At 37.7% G+C, this 21,766-nt stretch overlaps 1 protein-coding gene across 1 annotated transcript in view; it reads right to left on the bottom strand.

The window, feature by feature from the left end:
- Nucleotides 1-1,602: 1,602 nt before the first annotated feature.
- The window catches only part of LOC112047836 (uncharacterized), a 21,857-nt gene continuing 1,693 nt past the window's right edge, over nucleotides 1,603-21,766 (bottom strand). Inside the window, exons 3-11 of the mRNA XM_052890817.1 lie at nucleotides 20,210-20,335; nucleotides 16,562-16,773; nucleotides 15,933-16,109; nucleotides 14,503-14,540; nucleotides 14,242-14,313; nucleotides 12,842-12,937; nucleotides 9,588-9,659; nucleotides 7,644-7,721; nucleotides 1,603-4,939 (exon numbers count right to left, since the gene is read on the bottom strand). Coding sequence (XP_052746777.1) covers nucleotides 4,711-4,939; nucleotides 7,644-7,721; nucleotides 9,588-9,659; nucleotides 12,842-12,937; nucleotides 14,242-14,313; nucleotides 14,503-14,540; nucleotides 15,933-16,109; nucleotides 16,562-16,773; nucleotides 20,210-20,335 — 1,100 coding nt within the window. The 3' untranslated portion in view covers nucleotides 1,603-4,710. The remainder of the gene's footprint in view (nucleotides 4,940-7,643; nucleotides 7,722-9,587; nucleotides 9,660-12,841; nucleotides 12,938-14,241; nucleotides 14,314-14,502; nucleotides 14,541-15,932; nucleotides 16,110-16,561; nucleotides 16,774-20,209; nucleotides 20,336-21,766) is intronic.

Genomic DNA, 21,766 nt, shown 5'->3' on the forward strand with positions numbered 1-21,766 from the left:
CATACTCACATTCATCTTGAGAAAATGATCTCTGAGATTGCACACCTCACGATTATGGAGGTTCTTGCCGTTTAAGAAGCCACGTCCTCCACACTTGCGAGGGAGGTACAATCTCATAACAGATGAACGGGGGTGATGCATCCGGTATGACGTCAGCAGTTTGTGGACTTTACAGTCCAGGGAATCCAGTTCGGTTTGAGTCCACTTTAGAATGCCAAAAGTGGCGGCCAAAGAAGCGTTCCTTCACTACCTGTTTCATATTCCCTGCCTCAATACAAAGTGCTACTGTCATTTCAAGGTATTTATAGGTCTAATAGTAATATTATTATTGAGAGAATAATATACACTTTCTAGTTACAGTATTACAAGTTATTAATTGGTGAATTTAAGTATCCTGACTTTAACTTCCAATATTTCAATTGATATTTTATTATATAGAACACTATAGCTAACTACAGCTACTCTAATCTAACATTTTTTTTTTTTTTTTTTTCTGTCTGAGTAGGTGCCGATAGCTCCCTGCGGAACCACTACGGCGTCACCGGGGGGGTTGGGCGAGCGCAGAAGCATCGCCTGATGTGACCCGAAGGCTGAAAGAAAGATTGAGGACGGAACGGCTCTCTAAGGGCGTCTCCTATGAGACTCGGACCTCGGCTTAGAAGGCCATTCTGGAGGAGGTAACCGTGACCTGAGTGAATCAGTCCGGACGCCCCCAAGATCGTGAGTTAGAAAACCCACGTCCGGGTGACGTTAGATATCGGGGACCTCGTCTTCGCCGGCGAAGACGCTGTGTAGCTTGTGATTGTGTTACCTGGGAAGCATTGTCGGTTGTTATGTCATCGTCTGGATCGTAAAGAACGTTCTTGGGACGCCTCTGCTTGCAGTTAGCGTTTAGGTTGGGAGTGTAATTGCAGGCCTCAACCACTAGTTGGTTGGGATGGATGGCAGCTCTGTCAAAATAGTTTTGAGAGAGCTGTTTCATGTACTTAGCTATTGTCGGTAATTCTAGATCTCTATGGAGGTCATTATTGCGTAAAAACCACGGCGCGCCCGTGATTTGACGCAGAAAACGATTCTGTAGGGTTTGAAGCGGCCTAAGGGTCGCTTTGGGACGGTGGGCAAACACTACACTAGCGTAGGTTAAGATCGGACGGATCGTAGTTTTATAAAGCGTTAGCTTTGAGCGGAGGGACAATTTACTTTTCTTATTTATCATAGCGTAAAGGCGGTGCATTACGTATGCGGCCTTTTTTCTCGCTTTGTTAACGTGCATGGAGAAGCTCATGCGGTTATCGAAGGTAACGCCTAGGTACTTGGCAGTACGTTGCCAGGGGCTAATCTAACAAGCGCAGTGATCTGATATTGCCAAGTCCAGTACTTCTGCTTTACTACCTTTATGTATATTATCCAGTATGTTATCAATACATTTACCACTGATCAGTCTAGTTGGTTGACGGATTGCTATTAGATTATGACTAGTTATCAAGTCTTCGAACCTCAGGGAAACACTACTAACTTCTAGTGTATTAATGTTGAAATCTCCACATACAAATGCAGTGATAGCTAGATAGTTGTCTTTTTTGGGCAACCCAATTTGTAAGCTGTAGCTTTTTACTTTTAGACTTCGCGTACTATGTACAAAGCTGAGAGTAGTATTTTTTACGCAATTCAGTTCGAACAAAATTATTAGCGAAACGTTTTATTTACCTATAGCTCTTACCTATATCATATTATGTTTTCTGTGTCTATATTATATCTATTCAAATACCGTCATGGTTGTCAAAATACTTAATACTAGATTTAACGTGCGGCTATGTTCGCTTAATGTTTTTGTTCTATTTGTCAATTTTAGAGTGTCAACAACGGTTGGGACTTGGGACAAATAAAACATTTACAATTCGTCACTACTTTATTTAATAAATAATTTAAAATTTTACATTTAAATCGATGATGACGTATCTATAAGTTGAATGGTTACAATACTTAAGATGTAGTATTTTTTTTGTTTATAATACTTTCTAATTATACATATAGTACGCTAAACGGCTAAAAGCCAGACGCATAGAGCGGGGCGCACGATAAGTTGCGGCGCCGCAACGTTGTTAGTTCGCAGCGGCGCCGTAGTAGTGTTGGAAAGTCTGTTAATAAAGTAATGTTGTGACGCATAAACAACTGAGCGGTGCCGCTCCGACGTCGCAACGCATTCACCTTCCCCGCCTCATTTCCGTGGTTGCAAGTCCGGTGCCGAACCGCTGCCGTGTGCCCCGCTCTGAGGCGACTTTGGGATAGAAAGACGCGCGTGGGTTGATGCACCGCCGTCGCGCCCCTACACTCCCGATGATACCTACCTAAAATGATGTATTTCGCATCATACCTACTACTTCCTCTATGTGTACGATGTTCCGAAACGCCATAACACTTTGTAACAGGTTTACTTTATTAAATATATTTCAAGGTGTCAAAATATTTGATGTCTTATGAGTCGTAATTATTTTCTTGAATTCTCATTAATCTCATTAATTTTTCACGAAAAGAAAAATTTAAGTAGGTACTTATTCCCGTGAGCGACAAGCAAATAAAGCGGCGTATAGGTACAATAGGAACATACCAGTCGAAATGACAGTAAGTAAGTATTTACTTTTGAAAATCAAGAATGTATTAATAAATCTAAAAATTAGTAAGTAATACTTGGTCGCTAACTATGGGCCTCATAAGAAGGCTCAGAGTCACACAGCGGGCGATGGAACGAGCTATGCTCGGAGTATCTCTGCGTGACCGAATCAGAAATGAGGAGATCCGCAGAAGAACCAAAGTCACCGACGTAGCTCAACGAGTCGCGAAGTTGAAGTGGCAACGGGCGGGGCACATAGTTCGAAGAGCCGATGGACGTTGGGGTCCAAAAGTGCTGGAATGGCGACCCCGCACTGCGCAGACGAAGCGCAGTGTTGGTAGACCCCCCACCAGATGGACTGACAACAAGCGAGTCGCAGGGATGCAGGCGGCTCATTATCGTGATGTTGGAAATCCCTACAAAAGGTCTTTGGACGTCCATCGGCTGATATGATGATGATGATGAACTAGTAATACTTATCTAACACATAGGTACAAATATGACAACGCATTTTATGATGTCCCGATCTAACTTCAAGCGGTAGGTGTACCTAAATTACCCCGAACCTATTTCACATCGTGCAGGAAAGCTAAATTCCTGAGTCATTTGATTTCAAATATCTAAAGAAGTTACATATATAATAGGCTACTCGCCTACTGTTTATAACTAAGAAGATATTTTGCATATATTAGGCAGTTTAGATGCCTAGAAACGCTAATCACATTTTGATTTGTGAGAATAATATATTTTTTTATTGTAATATTTTTTCAAAACAAAATTGTATTTTTATCACGTCACCGCAAACGCCAATCATAAACTAAGACAACTGTTATTCGCTACAAGGCATCCGTTTGTGATTGGCGTTTGCGGTGACGTGACATATCACATCACTGCAAACGCCAATCACGCTGTTATCTCTATGAATGACGTCACTTGCTAATGTGTTGTGTTTCGGCGGCAAAAATTTTGCGTAGATATTTTTTCATTTATATTAATTTTTTTACTGGTTATTATTGACGGGACAAAATAAAATATAACTTATAATACTTCCAAAATTCAGTTTAAACACTGTTTACAAAGCTGGCAAGTAGCCTATTCTCGGCAAACATCTTGAACAATCCATTTAAATGTGCAGTAGTCGATTTGTCGGTGTCTTTGGTGGGGCGAAGGGAACGCGGGGAAATACAGAGCGCGCGCGCGCGCCTGCTGTTGGTAAATCAGTCCGCTTTGTCCATTGTCATATACTTAGTGTACCTGCGCGAACTTTCCTTTAACTTTCCTTTAGAACGCCGGTTTTTGTTCAAGATATATGCCGAGCGCTTAGTACACGAATACATAATTATCGGACTAACCGACAAAAAATTATCATTTCCTAAAATTACCGAAGTTAAACTCTAGACACCTAAGTTATATAGTCTGGCAAGTTCGTTGATGACACTCCCATGATATACGGGCGACGGGGGGAAAGACTGCGCGGGTGTGAAATCGTGCGTGAGGGGAAGTGAGGTACATCAGTCGTGGGTTTTTCATTCATCGCTACACGCCCCCTGGCCCGCGCAACACATCGGGAGTGTTACGAACGAAGTTGCCAAGCTATAGTAGGGGAGCCGAAGAGGGGTTTTTTTTGCAGTTACTCGAGCGCGGCAGATGTGCATATGGGAGTATACCTTGCACATTGTTCAGTACCTCCACCAAGTATGAACTCTCAATATTGGTGGGTACGTTTAGGGCAACCAAAAAAAAAAAAAAATAACTACAGAAATACTCAACCATCACGTCATATTAAGATAAGGTAGGTGAGTTGATAGCTAAAAAGTGTGCATTTTGAAAATCAGACGGTTCGAGCGTCAAGTTACAAAATTAAACCCCTAAAAGTCTGTAGTTTATTTCACCACCTCTGAAAGCGAAAAAAGTATATAACCATTTATTCTTTTTATCATCCAATCTACCAAATCTAATCTACCCCCATGACGCTTTAGTAACTGCAAATCTAGTATCCCAGGCTCCCCTACTATTATATTACAATCGCCATTCAGAAAATTCGCAAGTAGCTAGATAGGCAAGCGTGTAAATACTCGGATTATAATATTTTATATCAATTAAATATAATTAGATTTAAGGGCCGATTTGAGTCTCCTTGGTGGGGGACTATAGTCAGGGTCCGGGACTGGCGGCGCCGGGGGCCACGCGTCGCGGCGCCACTGGGGTTCCGGAACTGCAGCTGACGGTGACTTTACTGGTACGGGCCTTTTGGGGTCCTCAAGATATGAAAAGGGGCGCGCGGCTCCGGAGTTGTGCAGCCACGAATTGGAACTATCGCGAATCCGGCTGTGAAACAGTTATGAGTATTAGTTACTTATTGTCTAAATGCAATTGTCTACTTATTGGTCATCAACACTGATGAGCTCGAGTCTCCTCTCAGAAAGAGAGGGGTTAAGCCAAAGTCTATCAGGCCCAATGCGGATAGGCAGACTACACACACGCAGAGAATTAAGAAAATTCTCTGGTATGCAGGTTTCCTCACGCACTTTTTTTGAGACACGTGATATTTAATTTCTGAAAATCCACGCAACTGAAAAGTTGGAGGTGCATTCCCCCGGACTGGATTCGAACCCACACCCTCCGGAATCGGTGGCAGAGGTAATCCACTGGGCTAATGATAGCATAGTCTGATGCAATTTTTATGACGTCCATCAAATACGATGATGGTACGCGCAGGTCGTACATAGAGTATGCTAAACTGATCACTGTAATCACGCGCGGGGTGATGCCTTGCCGCCGCGCCTCTACATTAAACAGACGTTGATACCTAAAATCTTGTATTGTAGACAGAGGCATAGCGTGCCTTGGAGGTGCCCTGCATCAAAATCAGTTTGGAGGCCCAATAGGCGAGCGGCAAATCCCAAAAATCTCTTTAGCGGTTTTTGTTACATGTTTTTTTTTCTCACGGAAGCACTAGATTAAGTGAGATTGTGGATTAAATTTTACAAATTTTGGCTTTCACACGTAAGTAAATAAGAGCCGTGATAGCCCGGTCGGGGGCATGCACCTTCAACTTTTCAGTTGTGTGTTTTTTAAGAATTCAAATGCCACGTGTCTCAAACGGTGAAGGAAAACATCGTAAGGAAACCAAGAATTTTCAACCAGAGAATTTTCTTAATTCTATGCGTATTTCAAGTCTGCCAATCCGCATTGGGCCAGCGTGGTGGACTATTGGCCTATCCCCTCTCATTCTAAGAGGAAACTCGAGCTCTGCAGTCAGCCGAATATGGGTTGATAATGATGACGTAAGTAAGTAAGTCGTCGTAAGTCCCATATCATTAGAGATGATTTTTCAGTAGAGCTGTTTCGTATTCTAGATAGTTCTCCTATAACATAAACTCTCTCGTATATTTAGCTTATGTGCTATCTACGAGTTTATTCATGCATTTATTTAGTACTAGCGGACGCCCGCGACTCCGTTCGCGTGGAAACGAATGTAAACTTTCCTATTTCACCAATAGGCGTTAATTAAAATTAGTAAAAATTTTATATTTCGTATATTTGTATGATTTATGAACAAATTTTTAAAATTGTAACTCTAAAAATGAAGGACTTACCATACAAACTTTCAACCCCTATTTCACCCCCTTCATATTTTGTTTTCGCAATAAAGTATCCTATAATATTCTCCGTAATATGATCTTAAACCGTGCTAAGTTTCATTTGAAGTCACTTATATACTTATAAATAAATACTTATAATAAAACGATACTGAAGCCAAAAATATTTTTTTTCTTGTCTGTCTGTCCGTATTTTTTGTTGACCGGGCATCACGCTGAAACTACTGAATGAATTCAAATGAAACTTAGCACAGTTAGAGAACATAATACGGAGCAGGTTTTATGATACTTTTTATAAAATCGAAAGGGGGTGAAATAGGGGGTTAAAATTTTGTTAATTTATTAACAAAACTTTTTTAATAAAAAATGTGATTCAATTTTTTTTAAATTCAACCCCTAAAGTGGTGTAATAGGGCTTGAAAGTTTACATTGATTTCCACGCGGACGAAGAATCCGGTTGCATTTTAACTAGACAACCGATTTGCAATGTGTCACTATGAATATTACCTATTATTTATTTCATATCGCTAATAAATAATACATGAGGATATACAGGGTGCTCGGGACTATTTCCCACAACTTCAAGGAGCCGACTATCCATGTTACATACGCTTTTATCTATCTTTGCATTTTAAAATATGAAAAACTTACTACGATATAATTATAAGGATGCGTATAAAGGACACATTTTAAGATCTATTTACAAAAGTAATATTACTTACCACAAAAATATTAATTTTAAAACACAAGTTCCTTGAATATTTTTAATTAATTTTCGGTAAAGGATATAACCCTAGAGTTATGGGGAATACTCCCGAGCACCCTGTATATTTCTAAAATTCGTATCTTAAGCCAATACTGCTGCAGTGACCGTGTAACATACTTACCGTTACTAACGGACAGCGTAGCCAAGCAAGACCTGTGTTTGATGATAATATAAATTATCTATGCTCTATAAAAATTGCTCTTAAGTTGATAAGTATATATAAGTACAAATGATTTAGTATTTTCTTTAAAACTATGTTTGTGTTTTCTTCGCCACCCGGTGGGAGCCACTGTATGGGGCTCGAAATCGTGGTGTTTGGATGTCTATACAAGAGGCGTATGTCCAACAGTGGACGTCCATGGGCTGTCAATGATTATTATGATTATGAAGAAGAATATGAAGGAGAGCATGATGATGATGATGGTAATGATGGTGAATTAATAAATTGATGATGATGTCTTTATTAACAAACTATTAAAATAAGTCAACTGAGCAATGTCATCTACCTACTGTATGATATCCAAAGGTTGTCTGTAGGTACCGGATGACATTTGTTACATAGAATCTCAATTTCGTAGTTTGTCGACTTAGCATACGTCAATGTTAGTGAATTAATTAGTAAGCAAAAGTAAGATATAACTAATGGTCACAAACAATTACTTACTCAGATGTGGAGCTCTCTTTCATCATAATGTTCAAACGGTTAGGGTCGCTACTGTTGTACGCCAAATTGGATTGTCCACTGAAAATGAAAATTTATTTGAAAAAAAAACAATAATAATAATAATAACATAGCCTTTTATTTCCTTATCGAATCTTACAATCTAAATGTAATATAGAATAATTAAGCAGGTATTACATAATGTGCATGCATGAAGTTACAAAACTTTTTACAATAGGGATGATGACAGTTTTTTAAATTGTATATAAATTAAGAGTATGCTAATAGTAGAGCAATTTAGTAAAAGTAATTTAGTCTGCGATCATTACTTTCGGAGCTACAGGGATTGAAAGGGTCAGATTTGCGGCGCTGCCGCGGATCCCTGAAAAACGCCCCTTACAAAATGGCACGAACTTATGACGTCGTAGGTAATGTAATGATCGTTATATTTGTATGTGCGTTCAAACAAAATTAATAATATCTTTGTTATTTGTGCGTTTATGTTTATAGTTCATTTATTAAAAAATGTCACTTTTAATGTAAGGAAGCTAAAACTGTATTAATTTTCAAGTAATTACGATAAAAGATTTTTAATAGATTTGAAATTTTATAATCTCATTTATTTTGTAAATATCTAGTCAATCTTTGCTTTTTATGTATAAATTAGTCAACATTGACCTTATTTACCCGAATGTATCATAAAAATCAATATATTCAAACCTAGTCATCATCCCCATTGATAGAAGTTACGATTTCATATTACTCGTAAATAATGGCACATTATATAAACTTATACCCACATAAAAATAAGTTGAAATATATATATTTCGTTTCATTCAATATGGACCTCACTACAAGTAAAGGCCTCCTCCAATTTTCCCCACGCTTTTCTGTCTATTGCGGTTTTTACCCAATTTTCCCCAAAAAATAAAAGTACTTAAAATTAATAATTTTAATAATCCTTCGATTACATGTATCCGAGGTTTTTTGTTTGCTAGACTTAATAACGACTTTTATTTCAGACATTCAGTAAATGCCATTGGATTGCAATCTGTAAAAGGCCCTACTCACACATCTGCCGCAGGGGCAATCTAGGGTGTAGGAGTGGGGATGACCCTTAATTGCATCCTTAATTCTGACGTGTGTAGGCATGCCGGGGAATTTGGGAGGATGGCCCTGCGGCAGGGCGGCAGGGGCGCGAGACTATCCTTGATCCCTAAGTCGTCCCTGCCGTCGGTGCGTGTGTAGCGCGATTGGGGCAATTTCTCAGTCAGTTTGTCAGCAGCTGTTACACGGAGTGCACGTACAAACAGCGTAGAATCAAAATGTGTACTTTAAAATATTCATGTGGCATAACTGACTTCTTTTCTGTAGCCATTTCTTCACCCAGTATCTCCTTTTCCTTTTTTTTGAGGTAGCACCACAGAAAGCGCCATGGCTACTCCAATCTTTTGAGTGGTCGATAATATGGGTGCCATTCTCAATACGTGTGCTCAGCTCGGCTTATTCTGGAACACTGCACGGCAGGCAAGTGTGTAGAGATACTCCCGATATCGCCACAACCGCCGTGCACCCTAGATTGCCCCTGCGGCAGATGTGTGAATAGGGCCCTTAAGCTGACAATGAGCCTTTCACCTGTCATAACATTTTATGTAACTTACAGTTTCGTGATGAAAACACATCGTGCTGTTTCATTTAATAACTTTAATTTTACATATATGCGATCAGGATTTCTGCTGGACCAAGGAGGCAGGTAAGCAACTATGATCAATGACGTGCACACCATAGATGCAAAAATGCCCTGCCTACCCTGAGAACTCATTACGAACCTGTGTATATAATATAGCGATAGCAATTTTCCACTTTATACCTATAGCGCATACCCTAGTAAAAACCCTGTGCACGCCACTGACTATGATATATTATATAAATCAGATGGAAATATACCTTCTCAGAGGTCCAGGCCTTGGATCGTAGCGGTACATTGGCACCCATGGATCTTCGAATTGCTTTGGCGGACTGAAAATTTAAATTACAATTTTTATAGTAAGTTACCATTGAATTACTCCTAATACAGTCTAGTCACTGTTTGAAACACGTGATATTTAATTTCTGAAAATTGAGGTGCACGCCCCGAACCGGATTCGAACCTACACCCTCCGAATCGAAGGCAGAGGTCATATCCACTGGGCTATCACAGCACAACAAACTCAGCCAAGGTAACTTGTACGAGTTAAAGATCTTCTCGCATATTAAAAACTACTTCGTCCGCATAGAATTCAGTTTTTCACAAATCCCGCGGGAACCTTGGATTTTTCGGGATGAAAAGTAGCCTATATGTTAATCCAGCGTAAAATCTATTTCCATTCATATATCAGCCAAATCGCTTCAGTAGCCGCAGCGTAAAGGAGGGACAAACATACACACACATAAACTTTCGCCTTTATAATATAAGTGTGTAAATATGTTTTGTCGCCGTTTCTGAAAGAAAGAGACATTAATTCCTATCTGTATACAAAATTTCTCAAAACCGATTCATCAGTTCTCGAGATTAGAAAAACATTATATTTCAGCCTATTATAATGGCCCAATACAGGGCTAGGCCTCCCTCCATAAAGGAAAGGAAATATGGAGATTAGACTCACTGCGAGAGTTGGTGTACTAGCACACGACCGTTCTTTTTCGGCCGCCTGTAGACCTTCTTAGCAAGTTGGTTGTGGTACGAGGTCAATTGACCAATTGAGTTGCAAAACTGCTTTAATTCAGTGCTATAAGTTGTCATTTGACCTTTATTTTCTTTTGCTTATATACTCTAAACAAACAAATCCGCTGATGTACGCCTTCAAACATAGATCAGTTGGTTTTTTATTTAGCATTATCAAAAATAAATTCCTTTAACTACATCATATTGAAGCTAAAAAAAGGATTTTAGCATCTTCAAGAGCTACGAGGTCGATGGACCTCGTGCAACACCACAGAAAGTTTAGTACGAGGTCAAAAAACCCCGTACCGCACCAGGAGAAAGTACAGAGAATCAGTGCCGCAGCGAACGTATTAATCCGGCTCTCACAAAATTCATTCATAGCGGACGTCTACTACTCTTAACTGCAAACTACCTACCTGCCAAATTTTATCTTTGTACTCAAGTGGTTTTCGAGATTTCATGGTGAATGACTCTTCACATTCATATATTTAAAAGATTGTAAATTCTCATCTAAATAAATATAAAATGGATGATTAATTTATTGCGAATGAATCAGCCCACGAGACTTATTCCTGAAGCTCACTGAGGAAAACTACCCACGTACCCCGACGTTAAATAAATTTAAAGAAGACTGTTACCACAAATCGTTTAGTCACATTTATAAGGTTTCATAAAAGGTATTTAAGAATGTCAGAATAAAATATCATGATTTTACTATAAAAATTAGCAGACACCCTTGAGATAATCGATGAAAACTTTCAATACGTACACCACGTTTTAATAATGTAAAATATTTTTAAAGTATCCTTATAAAAGGCAAATTCTAGAGAACCACTGACAATAATGTCGTAATCTATTTAACATTAAAACATGAAATTTGGTTAATACATATAATTCTGTTAGCTTATCTAGAATCCCAAATTTCATAACTACAGCTCAAATAGATCTTGAGATAATAATATCTAAAAATTGCAATATTTAAAGTGCCGTGATACCCTAGTGGATAAGACCTCTGCCTCCGATTCCGGAGGGTGTGGGTTCGGTTCCAGTCAGGAGCATGCACCTCCAACTTTTCAGTTGTGTGCATTTTATAAAATTAAATATCATACCTGCATACCAGAAAATTTTCTTAATTCTCTGCGTGTGTGAAGTCTGAATCCGCATGGGGCCAGCGTGGTGGACTATTCCCATCATGCATCTTTTTTAATTTATATCGAAGCGATGAAAGCTTATAAGTGGCTTGAGTTATTCCAATATTTTCAACATTATCGTCATATTTATTTTTTCATAATTCACTTCATCTAAACTACATGATAATTTGTTTAATATAGTTTAAGTTTATAACGAACAGCAGAGGAAATATTTATTTTATAATATGTATAGATAAAAGTTTTAGTATTTACTTTTTTTTAACTAAACGCTGACTCAAAAATGCTCTAGAAAATAAGGTTTCATTGTTATTTATACCTTACATTACCTTAAATCTTTATCATTGAAACTGTTCTTTAAAAAACTCAGTCAAGCTTTATCTATGAACTAACTGCTTACAGAAGTTTATGTATTTACCATCTGCCGACTATTTGATGCTATAGGTAGGATTATTATAAATCTACGTATTGTGAAATAGGCGAACATTACGCACGTATTTCGTGAACTGTCGAAACGCCAGTTAATTTTACGTTTCAAACATTGTACAAATGTACTGGTACTGACATTGCCAATTCAAAGTGAAATTCAAATTAATATTTTTTTAAAAGTACAAAATTTTCCATACTGTTTGTTTATATTTTTATACATTGGATTGTGCAAAAACTACCGATGGACTACGAATATATACAATATATATGTATTGTATATATTCGTAGTGTGTAATCTAAAGTCGGTCTTCGGTTTATGCTAGAATAAAATTTATAAGGCGTTCCATGGAGTTTGTTCAATTGCCTACTTTAAGATAACTGTGTTTTCTCAAGTGCTTCTGTTATTTACGCGATACTAAAACACAATCAAGTTTTTTTAAATCTTTTGTCTATCTGTCTGTATGTCCGGGAATTTCTCTGGAACGGCAAAACTGATTTGTAAATAGATTTGATATTTTAAAATCACAGATAGACACTGTTATTTATATGTATTGACTACGGGACGCCGTGACTACTTCTGCTAATAATAGTTAGTGTAAGCTTTTAATCCTCATCTATTTATCTATTACCGTAAACATAACTTGATTTGAAAAATGAGACTGTCATAAAAAAGTTCAACCCCTGTTTAAGCCCCACAAAAACCAAACCCTGTTTAGAGGTTGAATTTCAAAAATTTCTTATGTCAAATTATGCACAAATTTTTATTACTATAACTCTTAAAATGAATGACTCTATAAAAAAATTTTAACCCCTATTTCACCCCCTTTTCTTTTTATTTTAGGGATCAATACAGACAGACAGACTTACTTTCGCGTTTATAATATTAGTATAGATTACAACGTATTTCAAAGAATACTTACCTTGGCAGGGGCAGGTTATCTATAAAGGAGGTTTCTCTCATTGGTGCCTGGCGTGGTGATTCTTCGTCGATGCTGTTTAGCCCGTTCATCGATGGACTAAAAATGCCAAACAATTCAACTCAAGGATATCGCCGAGGCACAGTGGTATGCGCGGTGGATTTAGACGACGGAGGCCCTAGGTTCGATCGCCGGCTGGGTCGATTGAGGTTTTCTTAATTGGTTCAGGTCTGGCTGGTGGGTGGCTACGGCCGTGGCTGTTGCCACCCTACCGGCAAGACGTACCGCCAAGCGATTTAGCGTTCCGGTGCGATGTCGTGTAGTAACCGAAAGGAGTGTGGATTTCATCCTACTGATAACGAGGTAGCCCGCTTCCATCTTAGATTGCATCATCACTTATCATCAGGTGAGATTGTAGTCAAGGACTAACTTGTAGAAAATAAAAGAAATAAAGGTTATTCCGAACTCAGTATGGAATTATTATCGAATGTTCCAGTCGTTGTGAATATATTTGTTATTCATATTCCCGTCTTTATTAATTCGACGGCGTAGTCAAACTGAACCTTTTTGGTAGAATATTTTGTTGATAGTTAGTTGTACTTTTAACTAGCAGAACGAAACAGGTTCAATGTAGATAATAATATAAAAATTATAAATTGAATCTAGTAGGATTTTTTAGGTAGACACGCTGCAACCTAGATTTTATTATTGGTTTTCATCAAGCACGATTGTAAAGCAAACTTTTGTATTACAAAATCCTTTACCGTAATCGAGTATAAAGGGCGCATGCAGTATTTGGTGTAAATTAATTTTGAAATGAGAGATCTACAGCACTATTTATATTACGTACATGCTAGTGGAGATTAAAGGAAAGCTGGTATGTATTTGATACAGATAACTATCATCATCATCATCATCATCAACATCATCATCATATCGATTAGTTGTTTCTAAGAGTAATGAACTATGTCCCTGATCTCAAACATAGACTAATCGACAAAAAATTTAAATGGGATGTACTTGTTTAATTTTACAATAATATTAAAAGTACGTATCTATCAATATTATATTAACTAGATATTATAAAAATAATAAAGGTTATATACTAAATTTAAATAATATAGACTCAGGCGTCGTAGAATTCGTCCGAATCGACGTTCATTGTAATGTGCCCAGAAGACTGGCAGTATTGTCACGTTGTATAGCAATACTAATTCTCTGGCTTAAATATAGGCCAGCCTTCTGGTCACGGGAGGCGTCGATTAATAGCTTTGCAATTTCAAAAAAGAAAGCTAGTACTCGGTAATGGGATGTAATCACTAAGCATCAAGTGATGTGAGTCACATGACTGTTTCATGTGCACGCTATTAAATTCATAATGTGTTTATATAAAATTTCCTTACCGGCGGGAGTAAAACGAAGTCAAGTTTGTTGCCCGTTGCGGGCTGTAGGTTTCCTCAAAACCATTTGAAGACCTGAAATTTGTAATGCATCGTAAATCTATTCTAAAATATACACTAACTTCTTTTGGTCTCCACGATACAGATCAATCTAGTGTGGAGACCACAGGCAATGAAATACTATGTTGTATATAATGTATCTATTTTTGGTTAATAAAGATTTTTTTTTTTCATATTATAATAAGTATTTACGTGAATACTCACTCAAAGGCGTTAATTACGCCCAAGCTGCGAAGAGCGAGCTGAAAAATATTAAATGAGCGATATTATTTAAAAAAAATGTAGTAAGAAAAATTAAAATTATAGTTAGAAAATGAGGAGATCCGCAGACGAACCAAAGTCACTGACATCGTCGTCGTCGTCGTTAACAACCCATATACGGCTCACTGCTGAGCTCGAGTCTCCTCTCAGAATGAGAGGGGTTAGGCCAATAGTCCACCACGGCCCAATGCGGATTGGCAGACTTCACACGCAGAGAATTAAGAAATTCTCTGGTGTGCAGGTTTCCTCACGATGTTTTCCTTCACCGATTGAGACACGTGACATTTAATTTCTTAAAAAGCACACAACTGAAAAGTTGGAGGTGCATGCCCCGGACCGGATTCGAACCCACACCCTCCGAAATCGGAGGCAGAGGTCATATCCACTGGGCTATCACGGCTGATCACTGACATAGCTCAGCGAATCGCGAAGGGGCAGAGGGCACACAGTTCGAAGAGCCGATGGACGCTGGGCTATGACGGTGCTGGAATGGCGACCTCGCACCGGAAAGCGCAGTGTTGGTCGACCCCCCACTAGGTGGACCGAAGACATCAAGCGGGTTGCAGGGAGCCGCTGGATGCTGGCGGCTCGAGACCGTTTTGTTTGGAAGTCCATGCAAGAGGCCTATGCTCAGCAGTGCTCATCATTATTATTATCGGCTGATAATAATGATGATGATGATGATGATGATGATGATTAAGATAAATCAAACGTGCCTTATTTCATGACTAAGTAGTTAAGTACGCTAAAATGCTAAAAAGCTAAAAGTCAAAACTTTCAAATTGAAAATTTACTCTCAATAGTTTACCAAATGTTTTTATCATAATAAAAAACGATAGCCGTGATAGCCCAGTGGATATGAACTCTGCCTCCAATTCCGGAGGGAGTGGGTTCGAATCCGGTCCGGGGCATGCGCCTCCAACTTTCCAGTTGTGTGCATTTTAAGAAATTAAATATAACGTCTCAAACGGTGAAAAAAAAACATCGTGAGGAAACCTGCATACCAGAGAATTTTCTTAATTTTCTGCGTGTGTGAAATCTGCCAATCCGCATTGGGCCAGCGTGGTGGTGGACTTTTGGCCTAACCTCTCTCATTCTGAGAGGAGACTCGAGCTCAGCAGTGAGCCGATAATGGGTTGATAACGATAATGATAATAAAAAACGCCGAATCTTCGAATAGGTTCATCGAATGCTCAACATATGATCAAACAAAAAACGCGTCATAATCTGACCATTTGCTTAGAAAGAAAGAAAGAAAAATGCGTTTATTTCGAAATTATGCCAGATTATTTTTAGAAGCTATGATTCCACAGACATACACATACTTCAAACTTATGATCCTTTATCGTGGTAAACAAACTGTAAAAACTTACGTCTTCTTCATAGACCCTTTGCTGGTACTGGATGATGTAATACATTAGTAGAATTAAAAGCACAATATTAATCAGATGACCAATGTATCCCTTTAGGGCGATGGTCATAAACAACATTGCCCCAAGTCGAATCATGTCGTTTTCGTAGTTCAAAAGTGATCCTGCACTATGATTGTCCTGCAAATAATAACGGACGGATATAAAAAAACTATTTGTGAACTATATACATTTCAATAAAATTGAAGTGCCCGAAGTTTTTTTTTTTAATTTAAGAGCTTCATTATTATTTTTTTCTTTTACTCTTTACAAGTTAGCCATTGACCACAAACTCACCTGATGATAAGTGATGATGTAATCTTAGATGGTATAGGGCTAACTTGTTAGGAGTAGGAAGACAATCCACACGACACAGAATTCGATCCTAAGATATATCAAATTTTACCACAACTCTCACATATAAAGGAATGAATTAATAGCGAGTCACAGCGATGATTGCAGGCGGCTCAGGATCGTGATGTTCGCAAGTCCTTACAAAAGGGCTATGTCCTACAGTGGACTTCCATCGGCTGATATGATGATGATGTTAATGATGATGATGATGATGATAGTTATCTGTATCAAATACATACCAGCTTCCCTTTCATAGTTTCATGGTCCATTCCAAAGTGAACTGAGAAAGTGAGATCGACAACGAACATTGCAAAGTTCGTGGCCACGTACACATAAATAGGGACATCGTAATTCTTCACAGGCTTTCCACGGCTTACCACTGAAATATTAAATTCAAGTAACTGACTGAATAAAATCAATACATACATATAAATAAAATTGAAGTGTCCGTCTGTGACCTCAATATAACTAATTTTAAGATGTGCAAACCGATTTTAATAGGACGTTCACCGGAAGTTAGAGGTTATACAGCAACTTTTATCCCGGAAATAATCATGATTCCCACGGGATATATAAAAATCTGAATTTGACGTGGACATAGTGGCGGGTGTCCGCTAGTACTTATATATAGTAGTATATATAAATATATTTTTCTTCTTAAGATTTTTGTTTCTTATGATTTTTCGAGATAAAAGTTGATAATGGGACATTTCACTGAATGTCTCATTAAAATCGATTCAGCCGTTTCAAAGCGCGGTTAATCCGAAAGACAAAATTTTATAAAACGGTTGTCCGTACTTCGTCGTCATCAACCCATATTTGGCTCACTGCTGAGCTCGCGTCTCCTCTCAGAATGAGAGGGGTTAGGCCAATAGTCTACCACGCTGGCCCAATGCGGATTGGCAGACTTCACACACGCAGAGAATTAAGATAATTCTCTGGTATGCAGGTTTCCTCACGATGTTTTCCTTCACCGATTGAGACACGTGATATTTAATTTCTTAAAATGCACACAACTGAAAAGTTGGAGGTGCATGCCCCGGACCGGATTCGAACTCACACCCTCCGGAATCGGAGGCAGAGGTCATATCCACTGGGCTATCACAGTCCGTATTTGGCATTGTGATAATTATTACCTACTTGAGAAAACACAGTTACATACTCGTATATTGAAATCACAGACAAACACTGTTATCAATTTTATTTATATGTTTGATACAGTTTAATATATAAATATTTATTGTTTAAAATTACGTATAAAATAAATAATGATAAACTAAATACCAAATGATCTGGGAATCATTTAAAAACATAAAATTTATGAACTGGTATTTAATTTCACTACATAGTATAATGTAGTGAAATTAAATACCAGTTCATAAATTTTATGTTTACATAGTATAATGTAGTGAAATTAAATACCAGTTCATAAATTTTATGTTTTTAAATGATTCCCAGATCATTTGGTATTTAGTTTATCATTATTTATTTTATACGTAATTTTAAATAGAGTCACTTTCTCTGTCCCTATGTATATCTATGCTTAAAGCTTTAAAACTACGCAACGGATTTTAATGCGGTTTTTTAAATAGATAGAATGATTAAAGATGAATATTTATATGTATAATAACATGCGTAGTTCCGGCGGGATTTGTGAAAAAATTAAATCCACGCGGACGAAGTCACGGGCGTCTGCGAGTCAATAATAAATCCTGTATAATTTTAGAAATAAACACTAATTACTAGCTGAGTATTGACGGCCTCCGTGGCGCAGTGGTTTGCGCAGTGGATTTACTAGACGGAGGTCCTGGGTTCAGGTCTGGCTGGTAGGAGGCTTCGGCCGTGGCTAGTTACCGCCAAAGACGTACCGCCAAGCGTTCCGGTACGATATCGTAGAAACCGATAGGGGTACGAATTTTCATCCAACTCCTAATATGTTAGCCTGATTCTATCTTACACTGCATCACTTACCATAATGAGATATTGTAGTCAAGAATTAACTAGTAAAGAATTAAAAAAAATAATAAAACCGAGGAAAGGCCGAAGAGAAGAGATCCATTAACCCTTTCGGTGGCGAGTGTCTGAAAGTCATATTAATTCTATCAACCTTCAAGGAATGAAAGTACGTTGGGATTTGTTTGCAAGCAAAGTTGAACATTCATAAATTAAAACAAAAAAGTGTGTGTCAGCTCCGACGCTCGAATGAAATACTCTTTCAGATCGACTGTTTAAATAGGTGTATGTTGCCCTGCAGAATGTAAACTAAATTAACAGATGCGCTTCTTTTCAGTTTAAAACAAAAATGGAACTGGGCTGGACACTTGTTAAGATATAAAGATAAGAGATGGACTTAACAAACAACTAAATGGCAGGGCCCAATTGGCAAAAGAAACGTAGGAAGACAGAAAAAGAGATGGGTCGATGACATAATAAAAACAGCAGGAAAAAACTGGATGCATATGGCCAAAGATAGGGAAAAATGGAAGGAGGCTTTTACCCATAGGGGGCCACATAACAAAATAACAGAAATACTTTAAAATTTATTGTTAATATGTATTGTAATACTGTTAAGTGGAAATAAAGCTATAATAATAATAATGTTTCCCCGCACCGTACACTATGTACGTCTCAATACTCACGCCTGTAAAGTGAAATCAGTAAAATCATCAAATTTTACTGTCCATATTTTTTTCATACCGGTGGCTATTTAAAAATATTTCTTAAGGATTATTCTTAAGGAGTAAACTCCAATCAGATTAATTTATTAATAGATAATCCTTGAAGATTAATATAATTAATTTAGTATCGTGTAACGCTTGGGTATTCTTTTTATATTGGAAAAACTTATTACAATATTTTCGGACCCGATTCCACGTGCTAAAAGCGTAGGTTTTAGCACGTGGAATCGGGTAAGGTACTTCATTTCAAAAATACAATGAACCACTTCATCAACCAACCAACAATGCAGTTCAGTGTGCCTAGTGGGAGATTTTGATATTTTCATAAGGTTGCTATCGCGTTATCGTAAACGCGAATTTATATGGAATTGAAACAGTTCTGCAGTAGCGCCATTAGATGACTCTGTTTCAATTCCTTAGAAATTCGCATTTACGTTAACGTGAACGTCACAGTATCAACTCCTCTGGGGGCCTTCTGGCAGTAAGCATTGGAAACTCCCACTAGACACACTGATGAAAGCGGGTATACTTGATACAAGATTAATTTACCCATATTTTGACGGTTTTAACGCGTACCAGAACGCTAAACCGCTTTATGATACATCTTTACCGGTATGATGATAAGTAGTCACGCCCGCAGCTAGCGTTGCCAGGAGGATAAAGCTAGGCATAGTTAGGCTTTTATATATTTTTTGGCGTGTCTGGCCAAAAAAGACGGCGTCCGGCTTTTACTAGTCTTTTTACATTTCTAGAACTTAATTTTTACTCATGATTTTATTTGAATAATTAATAACTATTAAAAATGAATTACTAATAGCGGTTTGATTTTATTTTATTAGAATTTAAAAATATTTATATAATAGTCAAAACAGCCTTACATTTTTTTGTCGTACTACAGAGACAAAATCCTCAATTAAGTGTCCATCAGTGCCCGGCCTTTTCACCCTAATATCCAGCCAAACTGACTAGTCTCTCCGGATATTGGGCTTGGCGACGTGGCAACCCTACCTGTAGCCTACCACCATAGCAGATTTGAGCCAATTTGGACAATATTAAATCCTAAGCCAGCTCATGCTGTGAATCTAATCCCGACTTCTCTATTGTGAACCACAACACTACCAAATGCGCCAGAGAGGTCGTCAAATCTTTCACATTACTTACTCACACAAGCTGCTTACATAGTAAGGTACAAAATAAAGAATGACTTACCTGAAATCGATGCAGCTGCCATGAATACGTTAATAAAAGACAAAACCAAGAGGATAACAGACAAAACAAAAATCGAATTGGCCTTAGTAATGTCTTCTACATACATAGCGCGCCTGCAATCATACTCTGAAAAAAAAAACATAACCCTTAATTGCATGTTTCTATCTATGTTTCATAATACATATTTTGCAATCATCATTATTACATAGTTAATAAATCATTTATTTATCACACAATGAGGTTTTAAAATTTTCTTATGATCAAGAACTGGATGTCCTAGCTACGAGTAGATTTTATGGATCTGTGTAACAAAAAAAAAACTGCAGCTAGACTGCCACGAGTAATTCAAACTGGATCAGAAATTCAATTAAGGCTTCATTTTATTTATTGAAATAATAACATCTAGTACACAAGACATGCTATAAATGAAAAGTGCACATTAATCGTGGACGATTTGTCCAGGCATTAAATTATTTCACCCGCGTGGTTCCCGTTCCTGTAGGAATATGGAGATAATATATAGCCTATAGCATTCCTCGATAAATGGGCTATCGAACACTGAAAGAATTTTTCAAATCGAGATTAGTGTGTTCAATCAAACAAACAAACTCTTCAGTTATTAGTATAGATAAGATCGACAGAATAATTTTGAAAGTATTTATTATTAAAAATTCATTTAAAGTTTTACATTTAAAATTTATTAAAAGTTTTTTACTCATTAATAATATAACTTTTAGTCTAAGAGCCCATAAACCCCAGAACTTCATCATTTTATAAAAGCAGAAAGTTTGTCAGCTCATGTTCCTACCATAAGTAGGTACGGTAGCCAATCAAGAAGTTTGGACTGTGGTAGCTTTGGGTGGTAGCAGGTTTTAAGGATCCAGACCCTCCACCGTCCATATACAAAGTGTAATTTTTTCATGTTGTCATAATATGACAAATTATATTTACAGTCGCTAGTCACTTAGCTACGTTGCAAGCCTTCAAAAAACACTGTTTAATTTGAAACTTAAAGGACCTCTAGTGAAGGGTTGCTATGAAGCCAAGTGTCTGGCGAATGGGGAATATCATCTATACTAATATTATAAAGCTGAAGAGTTTGTTTGTTTGTTTGTTTGATTGAACGCGCTAATCTCAGGACCTACTGGTTCGATTTGAAAAATTCTTTCAGTGTTAGATAGCCCATTTATCGAGGAAGGCTATAGGCTTTATATTATCCCCATATTCCTACGGGAACGGAAACCACGCGGGTGAAATCGCGCGGCGTCAGCTAGTTTCTTATATTATGCCGATAAAAATATAAAAAAAATATATATTCTTTATACATGGGTTGAGGGTCTGGATCCTTGAAACCTGCTATCTCCCAAAGCCACCACAGTCGAAATTCCATAGTTACGGTACTTATTGGAGCATGAGCTGACAAATTTTCAGTTTTAATAAAATGACGAAGGTCTGGTTGCGCTGGCTCTCCGTCTACTTACATTAGAACGAGTATAAGAAATCGAATCGAAAGAAAAATAATATAAATAATAGTAGTAGAGCGTTTTTTTACAGAGC

The sequence above is a fragment of the Bicyclus anynana genome, chromosome Z (assembly GCF_947172395.1).
Source record: "Bicyclus anynana chromosome Z, ilBicAnyn1.1, whole genome shotgun sequence".
NCBI classification, from domain to species: Eukaryota; Metazoa; Arthropoda; class Insecta; order Lepidoptera; family Nymphalidae; genus Bicyclus; species Bicyclus anynana.